Source organism: Triturus cristatus, chromosome 1_2 (genome assembly GCF_964204655.1).
Source record: "Triturus cristatus chromosome 1_2, aTriCri1.1, whole genome shotgun sequence".
NCBI classification, from domain to species: Eukaryota; Metazoa; Chordata; class Amphibia; order Caudata; family Salamandridae; genus Triturus; species Triturus cristatus.
This window is the reverse complement of record NC_140580.1, coordinates 280,417,354-280,442,149: the sequence shown is the minus strand read 5'-3', so window position 1 is coordinate 280,442,149 and position 24,796 is coordinate 280,417,354. Positions and strand designations below refer to the sequence as shown.

Below are 24,796 nucleotides of genomic sequence, written 5' to 3'. Positions count from 1 at the left end.
CAACGGGGACACATAAATAGGCTCAGCACAAATCCTCTGACCTGTCGGTGATAGAGTGCTGTAAGCTAGCAGAGGAGCCCATCGCCTTGCTGATGGTGCGGCCCTTATGCGTCTGGAAACAGTCTGTCGATTCGGACGGCGGTTCTATCAGCACACATCTAAATACAGCGGGTGGGATACCTTCAGCTTGGCAGAGTTCTTGGATACTCAACCATGGAGGGACAACAGGAGTCCTGCTAAGATCTAAATGATGTCCAAAGTCTTTTTCATAATCAGAAATTCCTAGAGCCAGGGAGTGACAGAGATTTTCTCTCAACTTGAGGAAGGCATTCAAACGTTTGTTGTCCTAAGGTAGCTAATCAGACACATCTTTATAATTAAGCATCTGTCGCGGCTTTGCCACTAGCAGAAAGTTAGAAATCCACTGATAACAGTAGCCTACCATTCCCAAAAATATCCTGACTTCTTGCTGGCTGGTTGGAGGATTCATTTTTAGTATTGTGGAGACTTTCCTAGTGTTCTTTTTTATGTCCCTCTATTTGATGTCCCAAATAAAGGACCTCTCTTTGGAAGAACTGCAATTTCATAGAGAACACCTTATGTCTGGTCTCTGCCAAGTGTTCAACAGGGCAATCGGGTCTTGCTTACATGTATCCATAATGTTGATGCCACCAATAGGTCTTCGATCAACTTGACTAAGAGTGAGTTGCACGGCAACTGCAAGGTCTCCCGATTTTTCTTTATAATCTGAGTAGAGATCAAGGCGCTTGCTATGTAACCCTGTCAAACCTGGCACCAAGCCAAGATTTTATTTTTTAAACAAAAAAGGAACTGACTGCCCTCATGAAGGGGAATGGAAAATAATGCCTGACCCAAATCAACAATCAAAAACCCCTCAGCATCGCAAGGTATTTTGAACAGTCAGGGCAGCATTCCGTACAATGGGACATCATGAACTATCTGGTTGATCTTCCTGAACAATCCTCCACATCCTATTTGGTTTCTGCAAACCCATCATGGGTGTGTTGCACAGACTTACTCCTTCAAGATGCCTTCCTCTAACATGGATTTAATTACAGGGGTAATTCCAGCCACGACCTCAGGTAAGAGATTGTACTGGGTGTTCGGGATATTCTGCATTTGACTTAATGGTTATTCTCACTGGTTTCATATCTTTGATTAGACCAATGTCTCTGGCAGTAAAATCTCAGACTTCCTCCTTCACTGAATCTCCTAAATTCATAGGCAAGTCTTCTCTAATCATAACTGGGAATAACCTAACGGCTGACTCTTGGGCTCTTAATTTAAAATCTGCATCTTCATAGTGAGTCTGAAGTTCAATGCCTTCCAGTGTATAACAGATCACATAATTAAGCTTGCAGAATAAATCCCTTCCCAATAGATTGACTGTACTTGAATCATATTTACAAATTAGTGATCCTCCTCAAGAGGCCCTATTTTAAGAGGTTTACCTGAAACTGGGTTCATAATCTGTTTATTTGAAATTCCTTCAGCTTGGACGTGTTTCCCAAAAGGGGTAGGTTTGGGACCTCTACATTTCTAACAGTAGAGCAGGTAGCTCTGTTGTCAATCAACATTCACCTCTCTATCTATATATCGCCATATAGATCTACCTCTAAGACTGCGCCAAGAACGTGATCCTCCTCCCCTCTTAGGCACCTCATTGCGACTGATCAGAACCTGGATCGCCGAGACTGTCAAAAACTATGAACTATTGGAGGCTTTCAGGGATCATGAAAGGGTTTTTCTGAACCTTTGGGTTTGGATTTGAAATAAACCAAACGTTGGCCATGTGTTGTTGCATCATTGGAGTTTGGGACATATTGGTATTATGGAGCATTTGTATTTCCATATTTTGCATTGCTATAACATTCATCTTTGCCATCTGAACATCATTTTACTTTTGCTTTGGATTCAGTCTACATTTGTATTTCCAGTGTCCCACTTTGTTACAATAATGACACAGGTACTCTTCTTCAACATGACCATGTCTATCTCTGAATTCTAATCAACAGACAGTCCTTGTCCTGTAACATGTGGGAAAAAAGCTCTCCTTCTGCGTCATCAGACCACCACCTTGATAGACAACTCCCTTCATTCATGTGCCAACAATGGAGCCATAATCTGCATTTGCCACATACTTGCCAGTTTGAAATGCTTTCTGTGTGAATTTTGTTTGTGGTAACATTAATTTCTCCTTAATTTTCTTCAGTTTCACTTCCAAATCATCACTGCACTACTTTGCATACCGCAGGATCCCATAAAGGGGCTTTGACTGCCAACAATTCATAGTCTGCTATATATGGGAGTTAATCTCTTGGTGCAACCCAAGAACAAGGTGACATGAAATTACTAAGACTTCCCCTTTCTGGATTTTTGACGCCACTGTGCTATCTGACAACTTGAATGAGGTGCTCATAAAATGCATGCACAGACTCGTTAGACACTTGGGTGCTCCTAGATATTTTCAGAAAATCACTCTTTCTGTGGAACCTTGGTTTTCAAAAAAGCACCCACCTGGTTGTACCTTTTCATAACAACAGGTGCATACTTTTAAGCATCCCTTGGCAGCTGGCTACCGTGCAGCCACCTTGCAGTCAGCCACTGATGGTTAGGGACTACAATTTTAAAGAAAGTATTCAAATTTTCCCAAAGCACTTTTGAAATCTTCACAAACCTCTCAACTTGGGTTTATCATAGGTCAGTATTTTCCCGCAATGTTGGAAATTGATTTGTAAATGTGAAAAGATCACCATGACTCCAAGGTGCATGCACATATCCACTTCCATGCACCTCTCTCAATGAGTAAGCCTTGTCCTTTGTGTCACTTTTACTAGTGTTCCCGTCTGGTCTTCCTTAGCATCCTTCTTTTTCTGCTTCTTTTCCATTCTAGACCACTGATCCTTGACCTTTTTTGTGTCACTCCACTTCTGAATACTACCAACTAGCTCCTTCAGATGTAATTTCATATCTGATGTCATCATATTCTTTATATTATCCTCGCTCATGAAAATCCTCAAATTTTGTGGTTAACCCCTCCAATTTTTCATTAGTTTCACAAGTCCACCGAGGGTTCCTTACTCGAAAACTAAATTTCATCTTCGCTGCACCCATCTATAAACCATAACTCAAGGTTTCCTTTAATAAGCTCCATGAATTCTGCCTTTAACCTTAAAATATTCAGTCCTCTGGGAAGCGTACCGTTCTCTAGGATCTGCGACCATCCTTAACTTCTACGATAGGCAAATTCACAAGTCCCATTGCACCATAATGGACGTGAAAAGCATGGGAGTTCAGGATGCTTATTTTAGTTGCAGCTTCCAAGGATGGTACTGGTGTTACTATAATCATTTATTGCTATGGGTCACTTTTTTATAACTTAAGTTTGCTCAGCAATGAGCATTTTCTTTATCAGAGCAAATCACTCCTCCACTGAGGTGGATAGAAGTGATTTGTATGGAATAGTTATGGTTTGTTCTTTTTTGTACAAAATGTACATGGAACTGGATTGACTAGGTATTATTCTCACTGCCAAGTTAAGTGTGTTAACTCGTATTTGTTAATGTGCTTTTCTGGAAAATATTGATTGAATCAACTGGTAAAAGGACCTCACTCTCTCAGGATAATGTGCCAAATATGTTCTGCTGAAATTCAGGAATCCCTTTAATGCTTAATTCCCTTGAGGGTATTGAGAGGCTCAAGGTTCCCAGATTTTTCTGAGAACCAAGGTGTAAGTCCTTTACCTTTAATTGATAGTTCAGATCCTATAACATTAAAAAAGCATATTTTGGACTTTTTGAAATTAAACTTATAGTCTGCTTTAACTAGCACTATAACTATGTTGTCGACATGTATACATGTTCTTCCAAATCATCATATGTTATGTATATGTCATCGACATGGGAACCCACACGCAGATCACACTGCAGCAATTCAATTACTCTTTTAGAGAATACTGCAGTGTTATTTGTATACTCATTTTGGAGTCATATACAATACTTGATTCCATCTAGTGCAAATGGCATCAATTAATATGATTTTGGAGATAAACTGTGTGTGAAAAACATTTGCTAGATCTAAAGTGCTTTTGTATTTTCTGCACATCAATTGCATCATTAATCTAGTACTACATGCATTCTGCACTGTAAATGTGTTGCCATGTGAATTTAAAATTGCGATAGCCCAATACAATTCTCCAAGACTTATTAGGAGTAACATTTGGCTAAATAGCAGTGTTCGTTGTTGTTGAGCATGCAACAGCTATTGCCTGATACTGTAATTCAGCTATAAATTCTTTAAGATTTTTTTAAACTGGATATTGTTTTTAAACTTGTGGTGCATCTCTCAAAGGAACCCGCTTGAATTTTATGCAATGCAGGAGCCAGCTGTCATACCCACTTTTAATTGGTCCTTAAGTGGCGTGGGCAATTTCAAGGCATATATTCCCATTATAACTCACCCCCTCCCCCAAAAGAGCCTCAATTAGAGCATGTGGGGCACAATCTTCTTCTCATAGTACTATGTCATAGGAATCAGCTAATATCAATGAGATTAATTGTTTTATAACTCTTTTAATCTATACTCAAACATTATAGATAAAGTCTGGTTCATTTAAATGCCCATCATATATTTTTGTTTGTACACAGTCACTATCCTCCCCAATCAGGTGTATTTTGAGTTTCTGATGGGCTAGGGTTATTTCCACCACACTGTCAAGCACAGCCACCACCCATGTTCTATTTCTCAACAGAACTCTCTTTCTGTGTGGCATCCTGTTTTCTTGCTGTATGGGAGCAAGTGGTTTATTAGTTGGGAGTGGATTGGATTCCACCACAAATAATAAAATCACTATCAAAGGTTTCAGCAATTGAAACCGGAATTCAACCGCTGGTAGGTGTGGCATAGAGCAGAAAAGCTTTACATAAAAAGTTAAAAAACATTTGGACGTAAAAAGGAAAAAAACAACACAGCAAAAATCCCATTTCAATTTTTAATTTGTTTTGTAAATTGTAAGAAACAAAATAGCTAAAAAGCAATAAGGTGCACTGTAGATATGATTTTTTAAACATTTAAGTGAAAATTGCTCCCAAATGCACAAAGTGCTAATGGTAGTCAATGGTCACAGTAGACTGGGGCCGGAGATGGAGTGCAGGTTGGATAAACTAATTAGATTGGCCCTCCTAGCGCCTGGAAGTAGGTGAGGCTTGAACAAGTTTCTAAGACCCAGTCAAAAAAGGACTTTGTTGTATTTTCTGAAGAAAAGCTCAGGACCAATCTGAAACTCAGTCCGATGCCATGGAACTTTTGGTCAGAAATTGTCCTGGTCGGTCACTTTGAAGCTCTTACACAAAAATGTTGAAATAGTTCCCATATTTCTTTTGGTGCCAATCAACCACAGGAGCTCACTTCCAAGGCCCCCAGGGCATAAAGGCGAGCACTTGGAGACTCTTGCAGTGTAAGGCAGAGGGCAACAGCAAAGTAAAGTCCATTTCCAGTTGCCACTGATCAGCTGGGATACTTCACAGACATGTAATCTTCAGTTTTTTTTATGTTTCTCGAGCCACCCAGTGGTTCAGTCTTATGTACCTTGGAGAATTTTCTGTCCTTGGATTTCAAGTGAAAGGGGTCCAAACTCCTCAGGTCCTTTTTTAAAGGTCACAGTATCCTTTTGCAAGTCCTGCTGTTCAAGGTGGCAAAACTTGAACTCAGAGGACTGTCAGGTGATGGGGGAATGTATTGTGGTAATTCTAGTGTCTTCCCACATCTAACACTTAAATCCAGTTTTAAGCAGCCACAATTCCCACAATGAACCCAGAGGCAGAAGTCTGGTAGGATAAAAGTAGGGTCCTTCAGCAACCAGGCAAGTCATACACAAGAACTGTCCTAGCATTCTGTTTCTCCATTTGAAGGACGCAAAACATTTACATAGGCTTCAGACAGACCGGTTATAAAAGGTCTGACATTTGAGTGTAAACAGGATGAGCACAGGCTTAACCTGCATATTCTATTGAGCCCAGAGGAGTAATTTCAGTCAATTCGGATCAGGCCACTGTTCACTCCAAGGAGGAATTTCACACCTCAAGCAAGGCTGAGCACTGACAGGGAGTATCTGGAGAGCTAATGCAAATTATTTTCCTCAAAGCTCAAGCAGGTGAAGAGTAATTTTGTAAAAGTTACTTTTCTTCAATATTTATTTTAAATCCAACTTCACCACTAAATTGGATTTTTAATACTTATTAAAAATAGATAGTTTATGATTTTTTTAGCTGGTTACTTCCACGAGTTAGCAATGTTAGAATTTTAATCTGTACTCTAGTTTTCTACAAAGGACAGCTAGGCCTGCCACAATGAAAATAGCTTTTTGGGTCTTTCACTGTAGAGAGGTGTTAACATAAATTTTCTATATGCCCTACTTTTACACATCATGCACTAGATGACCCACAGACGGCTGACTTACTAATATTTAAAAAGGAGGTTTTTACCTATCAAAAAGAGTTAATTTAACAGGTCACACTGCAGGTTTAAACTACACCTGTCAGGCTACCATGGTAGGCCTGAAGCCATGTTTTCCTTATCCCAAAAAGTGATGCAGTCAACAGGTGACATGCCATGGATGAATTTTCTACCCCATACACTATGGCCATACAGGAGAGATACATATGCCAATTTGAGAATAGCCAATCTCTACATGTTTTAGGGATCAGAGCATATTAACTGGATACTGGCCAGCAGTGTCCCGATGTGCAGAGTCTAAAACCCAGCAATACAATTTAGCAAAAAAATAATAATAAAATGGGGTCACCATGCAAAAAGGGGCATTTTCTAACACTGCAACTACTCTTTTCATGAGAAATGGTGGTTTCAAGGGAACTGACTCTTGACTGTTTCCTCTTCCCTGCTAATAGATGTGTCCCTTGTCTGGTCCTGGAGAAGAACAGGTACCTTTGCTTGATCCACCTTTCGATCTCCCTGACACTATGAAAAAATAATAGAGATCAGTGGATTGATATCAAGGCCGGACTGGTTGGACCAGGCACTGGGCTTTAACCCATGATGCTGAAAGGGTGGGGGCCGGTTTTGTTACTGAGGGCAGTTTTTGTAGCAGTGCAACAGTTTTGAAAGTACCAGCTGCAGAGTTCCTTGTATATCCAGTAATTTTCAGGCAACAGTAAAAGTATTGAGATAACTGGTGATTAATGTACCTGCTGGAGAGAGATTGGAGTTTTGTCTAGTTGCAGTTTTGACTCATCTACAGTAGCTCAGAGAGTAAAATGCCTGCTACAAAGGACGTACACTATGCAGATCACATAACCGTATTTTATTTCCAAAGCTTAGTGGATTACTGCTTTTGTCATAGATACCCTTTTGTTACTGTGCAGTACATAAGTTACAATCATAATCTAGCACAGTGAGCTATGGAGTGTCATCAAAGAGCTACATGCAAACTACATGGTATAGGTTAGAAAGTTATATTTTTTCTGAGTCTTTCTTTACCCTAATATTGCTAAAAAGGGGTTGGGTAGAAATAAATTCTTATTAGTAAAGCCAACCCTAACCAATGTGCTGTGTTCTGAATCCTGGGTTTGTGCTTCTTCACAACAAGCACTCTTAAAAAATGCCTACCAGTATTGATTTTTTTTTTAAACATAATTTTGATTATTTTACCAAATTTGCACGGTTCTTACAGTGGCGTGACATTACATAATAACTCTTACATATAACTTGCACTGTAAAATACCTTCTTGTCCGCTTCCCATAGCTGTTTCCGGCTCCTGCAATTGTCTACCATAGTGCACGATTCAGCAAATAATATATATCCACAACAATAACATTCCCTCCCCCCTCCCCTTTCTCCCTGGGTCCTTGCATATCTCTCCTCATCCTGTTCAGTCTGTATCTAGCTGCTTCCCTCATCATACACATTGAACATTTCTTACTGCTTTGTACTGGTCTGCCCGTGTCTCGGTCTCAGCCACTGCCCTGCGTGTTGTCGTTAGTGGTAGGGTAATCTACATCTAAGGCGCGCCCCGTTTCCAGCATAGCATCCCATTCTGTCGCAATAGGAGTCCTCCTTAACCCTCTCGCTTCCTCCCGCCTCAGTGCTGCACTCTCTGCACTCCCCCATCTCACCATCTCATTATGCCATGCATAGATTGTAGGCGGCGTTTTTGATTTCCATCTCTTGGTGATTGCTCGCACTGCCAATAAAAGTGCTAGGTTCACAAACCTGTTCTGCACTTTATATTTTGAGGTCCCCACCCTTAATCTCAGGATGCAGCTCTCAATTGTAGCCGGTACTTCTCTGTGTGTAATCTCCGCCATATGGCGTCTAATCGAATCCCAGTACCCTCCAAGTCTATGACAGGACCATATGTATAAGGTCCGCTCCTTCTAATCGACATCTAGGGCAATGATGTTCTGTATTTGGGTACATCTTGTCTAATCTATGCCCTATGTAAGATCATGGTTTGGATGTACTTGAACCTTGCATTCCGTGATACCTTCTTCGGGTGTTCCACTACCCTCTCCCATTCCCTGTCCTCTAAGGCTCTGCCTATATCACCCTCCCATGCTGTGTGCAGCGGCAGCAGATCTATTTGTGTATGGGAGCGCAGCCCTACATACAGCCATTTAATGAGGTGTCGGCCCCTCCCCATATAGTAGAGTGTTTTAACCAGATCATTCGTGGCTGGCTCTTGTCTCTGTGGGGCCCACTGTGTCCTGACGTACTGTAACAGTGCTGCGTGTAAGATGTATAAATGATCCGGAGCCCCGGTTTCTCGTACCAAATTATCGTGATCCATTAACATCCCGTCTCTAAAAAGATCCGCCATCGTGCTGACCGCCACATCCAACCAAGGCGTCAGCCTGCGCGTCGTCAAGCATCCATCTTGTAAAGGTACACCAAGCAGGGGTACGTTCCCCGCATATGCAGGGGTTGTTCCAGTGTATTGCAGGGCTGCCCTCCAGCATCGCACGGCCGTGTGCAAAAGGGGGGGGGAGATCCCTCGGGATCCTGCTGTGTGGTAACAAGAGGGTGTGCAGAGCCCCTCTCTCAATATCCTGCTCAGTCATCCCTATTTCCTGTAGATTGCGCCCTGCTGTCCAGTAGGACAACCACTGCAATTGACAGGCATAAAAATAAGCTCTGAGATCAGGCACTCCCAAGCCTCCTCCCGAGGTGCTGCGTTGTAGCTTCTTAAGGCTAATCCTCCGCCTACCTGTCCCCCATATCAGATCTATTAATAGTGTATTCATCAATTTGAAAGTGGTGCCCGGTATCATAAGTGATATATTCGTAAAATAGTAGAGCAGCCTCGGGAGGACCACCATTTTCGCTATTGCCGCCCTGCCTGCGACCGACAATGGCAGAGCAGTCCGAAAGGTAATGCTAGATCGCAATGCCCTAAGTGCTCTATTCAGGTTGCCCTCCACCTTGTCTGCCTGGGACCGGTAAACATGGATACCTATATACTTGAACGTTTGAGGTGCCACCTTGAACTGTAGCGTACCAAACCAGAAGTCCCGTACTGGCATCTGCTCCTTGAAATAAAATACCGTCGATTTCGTTGGATTGATAGCCAGCCCCGATAACTGCACAAAGCGTAGAAACATCGCTGCCATCGCGTCCGCCGGGGCCTACCAGTATTGATGACATGTGAATCCTACACGCTGTATTTTCCTTTGTCTTTGAAACATTTCCTATACACTGATTTACACATGTATTATTCATTGTCTCAATATTTGTGTATAATGTAAAGTTCTCCATCACACTACACTGGTATGAGAGGTGCTATAAAACAAATGAAATACATGTGTGAGAGTGGAGAGATGCGAGGCACTTTTGGAGAGTGATAGCGAGGGAATCATTGAAGAACCCTTAACAAAGATTGTTGTAATCCTGGGGGCACTGTAAGGCCATCATTTGCTATGCTTTAACAGCGAATACAATGGAATATAAAATGAGAAATATGTAGTAGAATGAGCAATTTTGTCGATATTTTCTCAGGTTATATCCTTCCTGTCCTTCCTGTTCTTCAACTTTACAATAAAATGGTGTTTCCTTTTGAACCCATTCTGGAACTAAGTACTTTCCACTTGAGATCGCTGTGACTCAGATTTTCTTTCTTCTAGAAGACTTTCATTCTCCAACCTAGATTTTAATTGGAGTATCTGTGATCTCACTCCTAAGGTATCTCTCCCCAGCAGACATGCCAGCTGCCATTGAGGTACAAGGGACCTTTCACCCCTAAATTAGCATCACTACAACTATGGTCTCTAAAGTATGCAGACGATACAGTGATCCTGGATCACACTGCAACAGGCGTACACAATCCCTCAATGCACTAAACATCTTGCAATTGCAGCAATAAAAAGAAAGTACTGCTCTTTAAGAGTTTGGTTTGATGACAAAGGTTCCCAAGAGAGCTCCTTGATTACCTAATCTACAAAGCACCTTCACTTGGGCTAGCTATTAAACATGTTTACAATAATCTGGAAGCTCCTGCCATACCACCTTAACTTAAGGTCATATGTGCAAAGTATTTGCCTTCTCTGGTATACAGCTTCCCAGCTTTTCTGGGAATGGCCAGTATGTGGCTTAATAGACTGCTCTCCAATCTTTCTAAGTATGTCTTTCAACTTCCTAATGCTACCAGTCATTGTCACATCAGGCTAGAATGTATCCAGACTCAGCCATTACTTTTACTCATGGGACAGTTCCTTGTTACTTGCCATACGTTCCTATCATCTGAGGTCTCTCCGATGAAGCCGGCAATTTGGTATTTGTAAATTATTTTACATTTGCTTTGCATACATTACAGGCAGATAGCCTCAGGAGCCAACCAACATCTGCAGCACTGTTTATGAAAGTGCTGAAAAAGCAAGTGAAAGTAATTTCACATGCAGAAGACTTGGCCACCTTCAAAGTGTCAGAATACAGACAGGTTAACCATTAACCTTAGATGCCGGATACAGCGGGAGCAATGCAGGTAGCTTAGTAACCCTATCCCCCACAATGGAATCACCCGAGAGCAACCAGATACCGCTCAACAGGGAACACCACCGCAGGGGAAAGGGAAAAGTTAACAGGGAGTAAAAAGAAACAACAAAGATGTGGCTGCGAAACACCCTCAGGGAAGCTGGCCTAGAGTTGTAAGTTGCACTCTGGCTGTCTAGCCCCGTGTTCACTGTAAGAGAAAACACACAGATATGTGGTACCAAATATATTGCTGTACATGTACATATATTGAGGGGAATAAAGATATACTGAGTATCTCCAGTACTGCAGCCCAAGTAACAATAATCTGCCCTCTGAGAACCTTTTCTTTCCTGTAGCCCCAGCATACTGGTACTTAGCTTACTGAGTGTCCTGAAAGGGATACTCCGATCTCTTGGCAGCAGGGCTGGATCCGATGATAGTCCCGAAATGTGAACAACCCAGTCAAGTTCAGGCAAGGACCGGAAAGCACACTCAACACAAAAGACAGAGTCGCTCTCCGAGCCTTTCAATCGACTCCCAGCGCACTGTTGCTCAGGAAACTTTCCTCAGGATTAAATAAATGAAGGCTGAACCGGAGGCGAACCTCTCCTCGTTTCCTGAGGTGCTCCGGGAAGTGGGTGAAGAAAAACCAGCAAGGAAATAAAACAAAGGAAAAAATAAATGCCTTGATGGATTTCCAAACAGTTAGAACGCGCACTCCAGCGCGCTTTATTAAGATTTGATGCGTGTAACTCTTGGAAGCAGCGCCGCGCTCCAGCGTGGTATTACGAGGCAATGGTTGTCGGGATTTCTCCTCCGTTTCGGTCAAGGAGGTCCAAACAGATTGAACGCGCACTCCAGCACGCTTTAGAAGAGTCACTGCGTGTGACTCTGTTAAGTAGAGCCGCGCTCCTAGCGCGGTATCGCAAAAGGCAACAGTCGTCGGGATTCCTCCTTGGAGTCTCGTCGGGTGCAGAGCTAATCAGGATTGACAAGCACCTGATTTCAGTAAGGGGGGGGCTTTTCTGGCGTTCGTTTGAAGGCCATCTGAGTCATGCCCCTGGGACTTATGGGAGATGTAGTCTTGCCATAATTAACTACCGTTCGTGTAGTTACTTCACATACCCAGCAGGTGTATGCCGTCAGCGCCTATTCCTGACACTAAGCTAAAAAGACTTCCTAGTATGTGGCCGCCTCATATACAGACAATGTAACGCAGGCCCATCTAGTAACAGGCATGTTTAAGTCAGTTAGACAATCCTTTTAATGTCTACAGCTTTTTCTAATTCCTCTCTTCTTCCACTTATGTGGCTACAAGAATGAGTCTCTTTCACACAATGCATGTACATGTCCCCACTTTCTCTGCGAAAGAATGGTGATTCTCCAAGTGTTATGAGTAGAGAATCAAGATTTTATTAAAGACACGGAGGCTAATATTATGCATTAACCTTTTAATGGCCACTCCTGCAGCACCTATTATAGAACTTACAAACAATAAAACAACAATCTAGAATTAGAACTAAAGTCCATAAAGATTCCCCTCATGGAGAATCTTTAGCCCATATCTTCCCTAATCTTCTCTTCTTTCTGAAACTGTCCATATTCTCTTTTTCTTTATTATTTTTTCACTTAGCAAACAATGAACAAGCAATTTTTTTATTTCCATATTCAAAACTATGTAACCTCTGTGAATACATAAAATTGTCATGACAAGTGAATCAATTTGTACATACATAATATTCACTCCCCACTTTTTTTTTTCTTTTTTTTTAAGGGAAGCGATGGGATAGTGTTAGCCTCCATGTCTTTGTTGAAATCTTGATTTTGTACTCATAACACTTAGAGAATAGTCATTTCATTACAAGACTGGAGGCTGCCGTTATGCATGTTGAAAGCCCTTCAACATTACATTTGCCATATGCTTTATTGGTCTAAAATAATGCTTTGCAAAAGTACTCGCATTTGACCAATCTGCTGCTTTCATAATCTCTTCCAATCTTCCACCAGACAAAAATAGCTTTACTTGCCAGTGAGTAGCTATATATAGTTAGCTTTAGTGAATTCGTAGAGGGTCAGGATGAAGTTTGGATGACCGTAGGGCAATGGAGAAATGCAACCTCTAATATTCTGTACATCTCAGTGCTCCAAAAGAGTTCCTCAAATAAGCATTTTCCCATGGTCCCTAAAACCTTAAACTGAGACCAGGGGTTTCAAGAGGTGGAAGTACCAAATGCCAAGCTAGGACAGCAGCTGCTACGCATAGATATCCCCAGTTTATGCCCGTGGTTCTACATATTCAAAAATGGACTGTCTGCAGGATTTGTTCTAACCAATCCATGCACGCGGGTTTGTTATTTATATGTTGCATCATCTTTGAAATGCATACCATCAGCTATCACAGTCTGTGTAATGCCAAGGAGAAGTAACGCATTAAGCAACGGACATGACAGAGAAAGGCGTGTCTGACTGAATCTGCAAAACAAGGAAGTAAAAATGTTTATGCCTGTGGTTTTGAAAAGCACGAAATAAGCTACGGATCGAATAAAACACTACAAGTCAAAACACACAGAGAACGACGATGGGATAAGCACAATAGTACATTCTATGGACAGAAAATTGTGTCTGTTTGTTAGAATCAGAGGCCGGGCTCAGAAATGTGGCCCAAAATGTAATATGGCAGTAGGACTCCTTACCGGACTGTGACCCCTGTTGCAGCACAACCCCTCTGCCGCATCACCCTAATGAAATAAAAGCAGGGCCTGCTTATATATAACAAACTCATTACGGAAAATACAATACAACCAGCACTGCTATACCTGCTCCATAAGTATGTATGTATGAATACATAGCAGGAGGCACGGGGCTCTCCTCATTTAATGTCTGATAACACAAAAGGATGCAGCAAAGACCTGGAACAGCCTCCCCACCCCACGCAGCTCCGGACCGGCCCCTCACTATACCGAATGGCCCTCAAGACCTGGCTCTTCGAATGAGCCTCCGGGACCTGCATGCACCTGGATACCCTATTGGGTAATTAGCCACGCTTAACACATCCTGATTAATTGATTGATGCACCAATTCTTGCAAATATTGATCTTCAATTCTCTCTTAAAGTGGTGGAGGGATGGAACTTGCAAAACCCGTACTATGATGGACTGTCAGACCATGTTTGTCTCAGGTGACTGGGGTGATCCTATAGAACGTTGATCAGATGGGCAGCAACATGGAGGGTGCTTTTCCACTTGGAGGGAAAGGTCAGCAGGTTGGGTGTTGCCTTCGTTGGGTCGCATCAATGTTGAAACAGTAGTTCTGAAGTCTGATTTTGAGAGAAACAAACACTTTCACCTAACAGAGAATGTAAAGTTGGTGTTAAGCAGGTCTAATCGTTTTTTGGATGGAGACTCTGAAGCCAGTGTTGGAGCTGATGTAGAAACCCACAGATATGGCGCTATTAACGAGTTTTGGATGTTGGCATTTGAGTTGGTCACTGAAAGGCAACATTGCACTTGTTTTTGCTTACACTCCCTGGCAATAAGCACACATTTCATTTTCAAGCGGCTAAGGTGAGGTAGGGTTTCAGTTTTCACCTATGACAAGAAAATCATTTTGATTGCTGACATCATGCCCAGATTAAACCTCTAAGTAGAGCTATTGACTGCATTCTGATATTTACTATCTTCTCAGCCAAGAAGTGGCTCCAAGTAGAAATTGAGCGTGACAGAAAAGCTCTTAGAGGAATGCTGCAGTTTGCCGGTAAAGACTTAACTCTGCAGGATGAGTTGGGATGTGTCATTCAGGTAGAATGTGGCCCACTGGAGGACAAGTAGGGTGAATTTGATTATTAAGGAGAAACTGCTGAGTCAGGCATTATGGTCACCAGTGTTGAAGACTATTAGGTGGTATAGCAGAACGACTGACATAGGGGGTAGATTTACAGACATTTTGCGCTGGGATAGCGTCACCAAAGTAGAGCTAACCAGCACAAAATGTTTTTGGAGGAATTTACTTCCCAGCACAAAACTTGTTTTGCGCTGGAAAGTACCATAAAATTAGTGCAAAGCACTGCTTTGCATTACTTAGCGCCAAGTGGGGGTTACATGGGTGGTACATGGGCATTCCCTTGCAGACACCATGCCTTTTGACGCAAAACCTTATCTACAAAGAATTGCATACAGGGTTTAGCACCAAAAGCTAACGCCACTTCAAAGAATGTTTTAATTTCTCCTTTCTTTTCCGACTTTGCATGCGTGCTGAACTGTGGAGCACTCATACAAAGTGGGAAAAGATTTTTAAACTTGTCTAGGCATGGTATTTTGTACAAGCAGTGTAGCCTTCTTGTTATGAACGAAAACATAGGCTCCCATTGAAGAACGGGGTGGCTGGGGAAAACCTTGCATCCTGTAGAGGGCACCCCATGATGCCTGCCACATTGTGCATGTTTGAAAAGGGGGGTCCCTTGGGTAGCCCCATGGGCCAGATCCTGAGGGCCCTGGGTGAAGTGGGGCCTGCTACAGGCCCCCAAAGACCGGTTCAGGCAGCCTTTTTGTTCCGGGCAAACCGAATTGGAAAGGCTGTCCAAATTGTCCATCGTACTTGCTCGCTTAGAAACCAAGTCCATAGAGCTGTAAGCATTGGCACCGGAAAGGCTCCATCTCTCCGAATGCCTATCAGAACTGATTCGGGCAGCGTTAAGGGTTTCCAGGCATCGTACTTTTTCGTTCGGAACTGGGAACGATTCGGTCAGAAACAAGGACTCCGGATCGGTTTAGGCAAAGTCAAATCCGATTCTGAGTCCTTTCAACCGAGATCGGAATCAACCCCATAGTATGTAAAATCAGTATCTGTTTCCTTGTTTGTCTTTTTGTCAAAATCATTGTCGGCAATATTTTTGTTGGTGATATTTTGCCATTCAACCCTTATACAAGGTAGTGTAGGGATGAATTTCTTGTTTGGTAATACATTAATGGGAGCATGTTTGTAGGTGTGCTTCTCTGCCCTAATAGTTGGTGATTCTCAATCGGAGATCCATGATTTGTTTTGGGGAAGATGTATGTTTTTGTTGTATGTGTAACTACATCAAATATATTGATAAATTGATTCGAGCTTCACGTTTATTCAACCGTCAATATGGTTTTCTTTTTTAACTTGTTATTGGTTTCTTCACCGTCACTTAATATTACACAATTGTTGATTTCGAAAGTACTCCTCATATCTGTTCCATTAATAAATATAGCTAAAGAGATTTTTGATCACTAAATACATGCAAGTGTTTTTCTTCTACTGTAGCATACAATACTATGAGTCTTTGCAATCCCTGTATAAAAGTCTGTCTCTATTTTTCTTATTACAGTCAAATTGTGACATTTCTACTCACCTGTAATAAGGGAAATTATATAGCTGCTTAACTGTAAAAGACTATTACAATTCAGTTGTGATGTCATAATGCCTGCTGCACGCGCGGCAGCCAAGGTGAAAGACAGGTCACAGACCATATTCACAGCTGTAATTTACGCAACGAAAATGAGAACAGTGATCAGCAAGAAGAAATTATTTGTCTACGTGTTTATTTTTTCCCATGATATAGGCACTTACAGGAAAGATATGCTTGTTACTACACATTTTGAGATACAGCATTTTTGAAAGTCTCGTTTACATTAAACTGATTCTAATATCTTTTTGCAACAAATTGCTAACTGCTTTTTTGTGTATTTAATTTTACCCTACAGATTTCACTGTTATTCTTCATGTCTGCAGCCATGCTCTCTCTTTCATATGATGGAGAAATACACCAAGGCTTTAAGCAGCTTTTGGGGAGGGTGGTGGTGTTGCCATGTATTACAAGGACTATATTATATGAAATAAAATACCCTTTGACATATGTTAAAAGAATATTGTAAGACACCTCAAAGTTTCAGGTCCTTATAAAGGTACTCGGACTTCGACCTTGTTCTTCTATATCGTCAAGGGTCTCCTTGGTGACTTGCAATAGCCTTACAATATATTGCAGGGGATATTTTATTCCATATATGGTGACATAGTCAGATTGCAATACTATTTGGAATACGGTGGGGATCAAGATACTTGTATGGAATGTTCTCTTTCTTATTTCTTTCTTCAATGCTTCTCTTGATGGTCTTAAGATTCTCCTGGAAGACTTTGATGGCATCTTTCACTGATTCCTCAACAAAATGCTCATCTGGATACATCCCTAAAAATAACTGGACAAAGAACACAGAAAAGGTATCATGAAAAACTGAGGAACAAGTCATTGCAGAAAAATATGCTTTTAACACAGTTTGCAAATAATTCATGTTTTAAATTGTTTTATTCTTGTTTTAGACAGCACAATGGGAAGATTTGCTCATGGAATTAGAATTACCAGGGTACTTGGCAATAAAAGCGATACACATGAGATTTTACTGAATGGTTTCGCACGTCATAATCATACTGCTAATACCAATGCAGTAAATCTGCATATAAGATAAGTTTCTATAAGGTGTTACCACATGTGGGAAAACCGCATGAAAATTTATTTTGTTTGGCGGTCCAACACCCACAATGGCGGTGCGGCTCCTGCTGCCCCGATGGTCCGACCGCCCCTTTACAAGTTGGGTGGTCAGACCGCCATGGGACCGCTGCTGCCGCAGGGATCCGCGATCCCTGGCTGTCTTGCAGCAGACGTAGGCCCCTAATATGCTGGCTGAGCCACTGAGGCACCGACAAGCATAATAGGAGTTTCCTCATAACCACAAGTTTCATGGCGGAAACAAATGGGGGCCTCTGCACCAGGGAGTGCATGCAGGGTGGCACATAGTGTGCCCCCCAGTATGTTTGCACCCCCAGTTCCTGCAGGGCATGGACATGACAGTCCATGCCCTGCAGGAACGTGCAATGGTGTTCCCATTGCGGTGCATGGCTAAGGCTCACATATGAGCCTAGACACTGCACTGCCGTAGGCCAGCTGGAGCAGGACCGCCCAACCTGGATTCTAGTCAGAATCCGGCAGACAGTCTCCTTATGGCTTTGGAAGTGTGTGGCAGCAGGGCCATAGTCATAATAAGGCCCTAAATTATTGCAAATAATCGAAAATACATAAAACAACATATTTAACAGCGGAATTTCTTATAGGTGAAAATACATCAGTTTACTACATCCTTATTATGTTTGAATCTGATGTGGGAGGCGTTCCCACCAATATCGAATCAAACGTTCCGCTTTCAAATTGTGCTGCTGTAGTTCTTTTACTGTGCACATTACACCAGGGAAGCCCAAGCGAAATGTGTGTGTAGAAAACCAGCCCGTAGAGCAGGTAAACTGCGGGAATTGGTGAGGAAGAACTAATTCCTGAAGTCAGTCGCATGAAAGTAACACCACCCAGTAATCATGGACGTCATTTTAGGGGGCGCTGATGCGGGCCCTGGCATGCCCCTTGTGGCCACTGGCACTGCCTTGGCGACCTCTAGAGTCAGCAATGGCAAAATCAGTGACAGGAACAGAAGCAGCTCGTCCTTATATACGTTGGTGGGGGAATAAACTATCCTTGTTTTTTGTCAATTTTTTATTATACTAATAGGGAATAATATTTGATTAATCGATATAAGCTTATTAGAGAATGAATTACAAATAGCTGGAATATGATTTTCCCGAGCAGCTGAGGGAAGTAAAAAAAATGCTTTTAAATATATGTATGTTGTGTGTGTGCTTACAGTTTTGAGTTTGTTCATGTAAGAGAGAGTGTGTGTATGTGTGTGTGTGTAGGCAGAGTGTGTGTGTGTGTGTGTGTGTGAATATGTGTGTATGTGTAAGCATGTGTATGTGTGAGTGAAAGCAAAGGCCAACGGGCATGTGAAGTCACTTTTGCTACCCCAGGCATTTTGGTGAATTTACGTCCATGCTGGTAATCCCGCATCACTAACATGCTAATCCACAAAGTACTGATACTTTTGTGCAGGATCAATAATGCATCTGCCATAAAGATCACAACAATGAGCATTGAACAGTAATGGTCCAATCGAGCATACAAAGGCCGTACTCTCCAACTTTCACAGACTTTTACAAGCTGCAACAATGATATGTTGTGATTTATATTTACTGTGACTACAACAGTTCCTTCACACCCTCCCTGTGAAAATACAGCACACTTAGCCAAATTATATTACAAATAAATCACATTACAGTTATAAACCTTATTACTACAATAATGATATTAGACAAAATCTAAGTGCTGAAAAATGATATTAGAAAAAACAGTGGCAGATTGCAACTACTTCAAGTTGGGGACGCGGAGCAATTACAATAAATAAATAAATAAATAAAAAGTTACTTACCGTGCAGAAGCCGTCCTTCTCGCTCCGGTCCTCTTCTTCTCTAACGTCAGGGCCCCAGTCAACTTCCTTAACCAATCCTGGTGCTTTTATCATGCTGTTAACCAGCATGAGAGAAGCTCCAAGGATTGGAAGGAGCTAACTCGGTCGGCGCTCCCGAGGGCACTGGAGGCTTGCACTTGCTTCCAACCCAGCTGTCTTAAGATAGCTGGGTTGAGAGATTTGAAATGCGCATGTCTGGCTGGTCTTCGCAAGATGGCTGGCCAAAAGGACATGCGCACAGCAAACAGTGCACATGCAGCCCTCTACCCAACATTCCTCCCTGCTGTCACTGAGTAAGTCCCACCTCCTCCTGACACTCGGTTCGGAATGGGGTGACGGAAAATAAAATGGTAATGAATTAACTTCATTACTATTTTATTTTTTGTCGCTGAGGGCATTTTAGTGGAGCAACACTCCACCTCTATAATGAAGAAGCCACCCTTGAGAAGAGGTGAGCCCCCATAATAACCCTCACTCTCACTAATCCCATGTGATCCATCCCTATCTATCCTCTCGTAACCCTACCCAATCCCAAATATCCCATCCCACAACTACCCCCAATCTTTTTTATTTTATTCTAAACCCATTTTTTATATACAGAATACAGATTTATCTGTGATAGCAGCAAGGACATATTGTCCAGTAGCGACCTACATGTGAATCAGCACGGTTACAAGGCATATTTACAAAATAGTAATACAATATAGCATCTAGGTGCGGACATAGTTCAATATTATATGATATCCAGCAAGGTGCATAAAATACTTAAACTTCTACAGCACGAGGTCCCTGTATTAGCAAAGAGGGGTGCACGGGGTCCCCGAAGTCTTTCAGAATGTTTTTGGGCTGTATACCACCAGCCTATATATCCAACTAGTCTCCGCAATACGTCATATCCTGTCCCCTACCTTGGGAGATGTTTTCCTCATCCATAACATGGCTAACCCATTTCTCTGCTAGTTGCAGGGCCATACTGTTCATCTTGCCACATCTTCAGTGGCACCCAGCAGTGCCATTATTGGATTGGTTCAAGATGAACACCCATCACAGTCTGCAGTGAAGTGAACACTTTGACCCAATATTGATGCACTCTAAGGCAGGACCAAGCCGTGTGCAGAAAGTCAGTATTTATCCCGCAGAATCTTCTGCATGCAACATCAGAGCTTGGGGTGAATTTAGCCATGCGACCCAGTGTGTAACAATAACAGTGTAATACATATTTTTTTAAATAAATCTTTTCTGTTGTTTTTATAAGCAACATTAAGAATATAAAATTGTCAAAGGTACGTCCTCCTGCCCCCCCACACACACATGCTCTAAAACCTAGCACTGCCATTGGTTAGACATTTCGGTGTACAATCCACCATACATCCACATTGGTAACCATTGTGCATTTCCTATGCAGCACAATAAAAGTGACATGTCCTTACTTAAACATGGGAAAGGGCCCCCCACATTTCATACGGTCTTTCGTCCCCCTAATCCAGGTGGTCTATGATTCAGGGAATCTAATATTTTGGGCAACATATTGGTCCACTCCACCAAATCCTCTCTTAGCTTCGCTTCCCTTCTCATTCCCTTAACCCCTTGAGTGCCCCGCCCTTTCCCCCTCCTGTGCTGGGCCTTTCATTAGCGGGCGGGGTCCATGACGAGATAGTCTCGTCATGGGCACAGCGCAACCGCGCTCCATGACGAGACTATCTCGTCATGGGCATAGAAGGGGTTAATATGTGCCAGAGCCCATTCCTGCAATGAGGCTCAGCCCATGATGGACTAAGGGTCTTGCAGAATCCCACCGAGCTCTCCAGGCCAACCACCCTCTGCTCATATTCTGAATGCAATGCGCTCCTGCATCTCCAGTAACCCACATCCCCAAGTATCGGAATCCATCCACTGCCCACGTTAGACCCAGATCCAGGAATCCAACCCCATTTCCTGTCCTAAACATTTAACAGAGTTTGTGGTTATTTCATGGGTTGCTCTTTTGTAGTTTCCATAGCGGCCTCCGTTAGCGGGAATACCTCGGATTTCCCCCAACTGATTTGAAGGCCATAGCAGAAGGCCAGAGTAGCCACCAAATGTCACTACTTCTCTAATGATCGAGGACAAATTCTCAACTGGATTCCGGACATACAGTGTTACGTTCTCCACACACAACAATACTATCAGCGATCTATTTCCATCCTCAGTCCGTGGTGTTATTGGAATTCCCACAAACATCATGATGGCAGTTTCATAGCTACAGCAAAGATCAGGGGTGACAGAGAGTAGCCCTGTCTTGAGGGCAGCCCTGTCTTGCACCTTTGCCAATCTCTCTCAGACCAGAGTGCTGCTTATTTATGGTCATTCAGGCAAGTGTGTTTGCATATAAGAGTGTAATCTTTTTTGGGTAAAATGCACAAAGCCCTATGCGCCATAGAACCTTGTGCCTGTATGGCCAAAAGAAGGCGTAAAACGCCTTTTCAGCAACTAAAAGTACAGCAGTAGCTCACAGCTGGGGATCGACTCAATCCAATATTGTCATCAAGTTGTACTGATTGACAGCTCTAGGGTAGAACGCCAGACTTCATCATCTGACACTTCTGGTGGCCTCCCAGAACCTAGCATGCACCTAGGGGCTATTTCTGTCATCCGGTGGGTCATGATTCTGGTCTCCATGATCACCTCGTCTGCCTCTATCATTTCTTATATATTCAGTTTTCTTTGCTCTTGGAGGTCAAGTTATTAAGTCTGGCAGGCTATGAGGTCATATTGTGACTATAAGGGCAGAGATGTCAATGGATTGTGTCTGTTTGCGTGACTGTCTGCCTTTGTGCTGCTCAGGGCAGAGTCAAACAGGAGCAGAGTAGTTGACTCCCTGGTCAGCCTGGGAGGTTAGGTGACCTTTTTCTGTCTCAGGAGGCCATGTTAAAGCATCTCAACCCCTTTTTGATGAGTTATTTCCTGCAAAATCCCTACTTCCATTATATTATGCATGTTCAGTAATTCCTGCACCCTGTAAAATGTCTTGCAAAGCTACTGCTTGCAAAATCTTCCCATCTTTTAATGCTGATAGCAGGAAGCAATTCCTATGTGTAACCATGTGTCACACGCAGGTACAGAGTCCCTCACAGAATGGGTTTTACCGGTTGCATTGACTCTCACTACGTGAAGACCCAACTCATAATCTGGACCACATGTATGTAAAGGCAGAACACTTTCAAGGTCCGACATCTATCACTGCTGCACGTGGAATTCATCTGTTTAGGTTTATGATCCACCTTCAAACCCATCCACCTGATAATCTAGGATTCCCCTGTCGAATGTGGAATCGATCTTTTTTTCAGACCTATTTCTTTGCATCCAAAATCTTACACTTCTCCACGTATTTTCAAACTGTGCACACATTTGTTCATTTAAGTTAATCTGTATTTAGATCTGGCATTACTCAAGACACTTAGTTTGACAAAAAATCATATATATAATATTTGTTATTAAAAAGGGCTGTCTGTCAGTACTCTTCACCAATTGGTCTGTTAAGTTGTCATCCACATTTTTCTTCCATCACTACAGCACACAGCTTTTGGCAGTGGGTCAGCCCTTCTTCTGAAATGTCAGTTCCAGCGATTTAATGGCAATGTGTGCTTTTAGAGACCCCAAAAATATTTTTGCTTTTAGACAATGTTTATTTTAGATTGCTGAGGTCTAGACAAGTTTCCCAACTGTAAAGTTTTGCAAAAACCATGACAAAAAAAACTAAAAGGCAGGCAGCCAAGGCCAGACCTATTGGCTTTGCCAATGCTCATTTTAAATGTTTCTCGGAGAAGGTTTTTTTTCTTTCTTGGGGTGACAATATGACTACATCTAGACATTTCAAAGAGACTACACAGGAAAGGTCAGCCGTTTTAATTTCAAATGCTCTGCCTTGCAAATGTGATTTGAAGATTCTACTATTAGGCAAAGTGCACTCAGCATATAACACACACTTTCCTTCATCTCTGTTACCTTTATTGACAGCACTGAAAAGTCATTTCATTAAAACCTTGGAGACTTTACAAAAAGAACAAAAGCGCACGCATCAGCAATAATACGTTTTGGTGTTCTCTCCACAGTTATCTTAGATCTACTTTTAGCATCACGTTGACATTCCATATGATGTTATCTTCTGACCACTTCCAAAAATATGCTGAGGTCAGATTTTCTGTCTTGTTGTCTGTTCACCACACAACTTCGGTTTTACACAAAAAGGCACGAAATACCTTCTACAGCTGGTTTGTGTCTACTTGAATGTCATGGGACGGACATAGTGAAAGGGCCATCGGATTCTAGCACCTGTTGGGGGATTTAACATAGGCCAAGATACAGGCTATTGCTCAATACCGCTCTTTATTTAGAGCCGAAATCGTGCAGCAATGGTAGCGGTGGACTTTTAAAATGAAGGGTCTGATTACTAAGTTGGTGGGACGAGCGTCCGACCGACACTGTAGCAGAATGGAACAGCCCGACTATTAGTCGGCAGTTCCATCTGCAGCAGTAGGATGCGACCACACCATGGGCAGTCGGAAACATCACTTTTCCTATTGCAGTTTGTGCAGCGGCCGGAAAAGGGCCGCAGTACAAGCTGCCTAGGAGCACTTGCTCCTAGGGACCTTTTGTTGTCTATAATTACATGATTCCCATGGTCCCAGGTCGACCTTATATGGGTGCTCTTGTTGTCAATTAAATATGCAGTACAAGCTGCAACAGAAAAACTGATGTTTTCAAACATCCCTGCACCATGTAGCAGGCACCACGCAGTGCCTGCCACATGGTGCAGGGATGTTTAGGGAGACACCTCACATATCTCCCAGGCCCCACAGCGGAGGGCCATGGGGAAAGGGGCCACCATGATAGGGCAGACGGAAAGCGACATCATAATCCCAAAACTGATCTGAGGCTGGCTCCACAGTCATTTTGGAATTACTATTCCGCCCGCAGCCATGACGGGCTCTGTGAGCCCATCAGAAGCAGAGCAGAATTCCCCTGCAGGTTTCCCTCGGACTGCCAGTTTCATTATACAGGGGTTGGAGAGAAACCCATGAAGTCGGGCAGAAAGCCTCCGACGAGGTGTCGGATGGCTTTTCGCCCGACTTCATAATTAGGGCCTAAATTGGGATTTAGGGATAAATGGTGCATTTTGAAGCACTATTTATAAATTAACTACAAATACACTGGATGGTATAATGGCTCAACAGAGTTAGCTAAAGGACTATAAGTATAACAGGTTGTTAAATCAGGTTTTGCACAGATACTCAATGTTTTTTCAACAGTTTGTCACATATCTCTTCACTTCATTTTTCTATCCAGCCCCTTCCAAGTAGATACAGAAAGTATATGTTGTGACTAAAACTCACGGCCCACAGACAGTGGCGGCCGCACACAAGGGAGGGCACACAGCCACAGACACTGT

General features: G+C 42.5%; 2 protein-coding genes across 4 annotated transcripts in view; both read right to left on the bottom strand.

Moving 5' to 3' along the window:
* LOC146867161 (polyunsaturated fatty acid 5-lipoxygenase-like) overlaps nucleotides 1-11,992 on the bottom strand; it is a 1,030,548-nt gene extending 1,018,556 nt beyond the window's left edge. Inside the window, exon 1 of one of the 2 annotated variants that reach the window (XM_085603716.1) lies at nucleotides 11,385-11,992. The gene's annotated coding sequence lies outside the window, so the exon portion shown is untranslated. The remainder of the gene's footprint in view (nucleotides 1-11,384) is intronic. The other variant, XM_085603717.1, reaches the window with a different exon arrangement.
* Nucleotides 11,993-16,545: 4,553 nt separating this feature from the next.
* Nucleotides 16,546-24,796, bottom strand: part of LOC146867160 (polyunsaturated fatty acid 5-lipoxygenase-like) — an 854,256-nt gene continuing 846,005 nt past the window's right edge. For both annotated transcript variants that reach the window (XM_085603708.1, XM_085603710.1), the window contains one exon: nucleotides 16,546-17,220. In XM_085603708.1, the coding sequence (XP_085459834.1) occupies nucleotides 17,041-17,220 (180 nt within the window). In that variant the 3' untranslated portion in view covers nucleotides 16,546-17,040. The remainder of the gene's footprint in view (nucleotides 17,221-24,796) is intronic.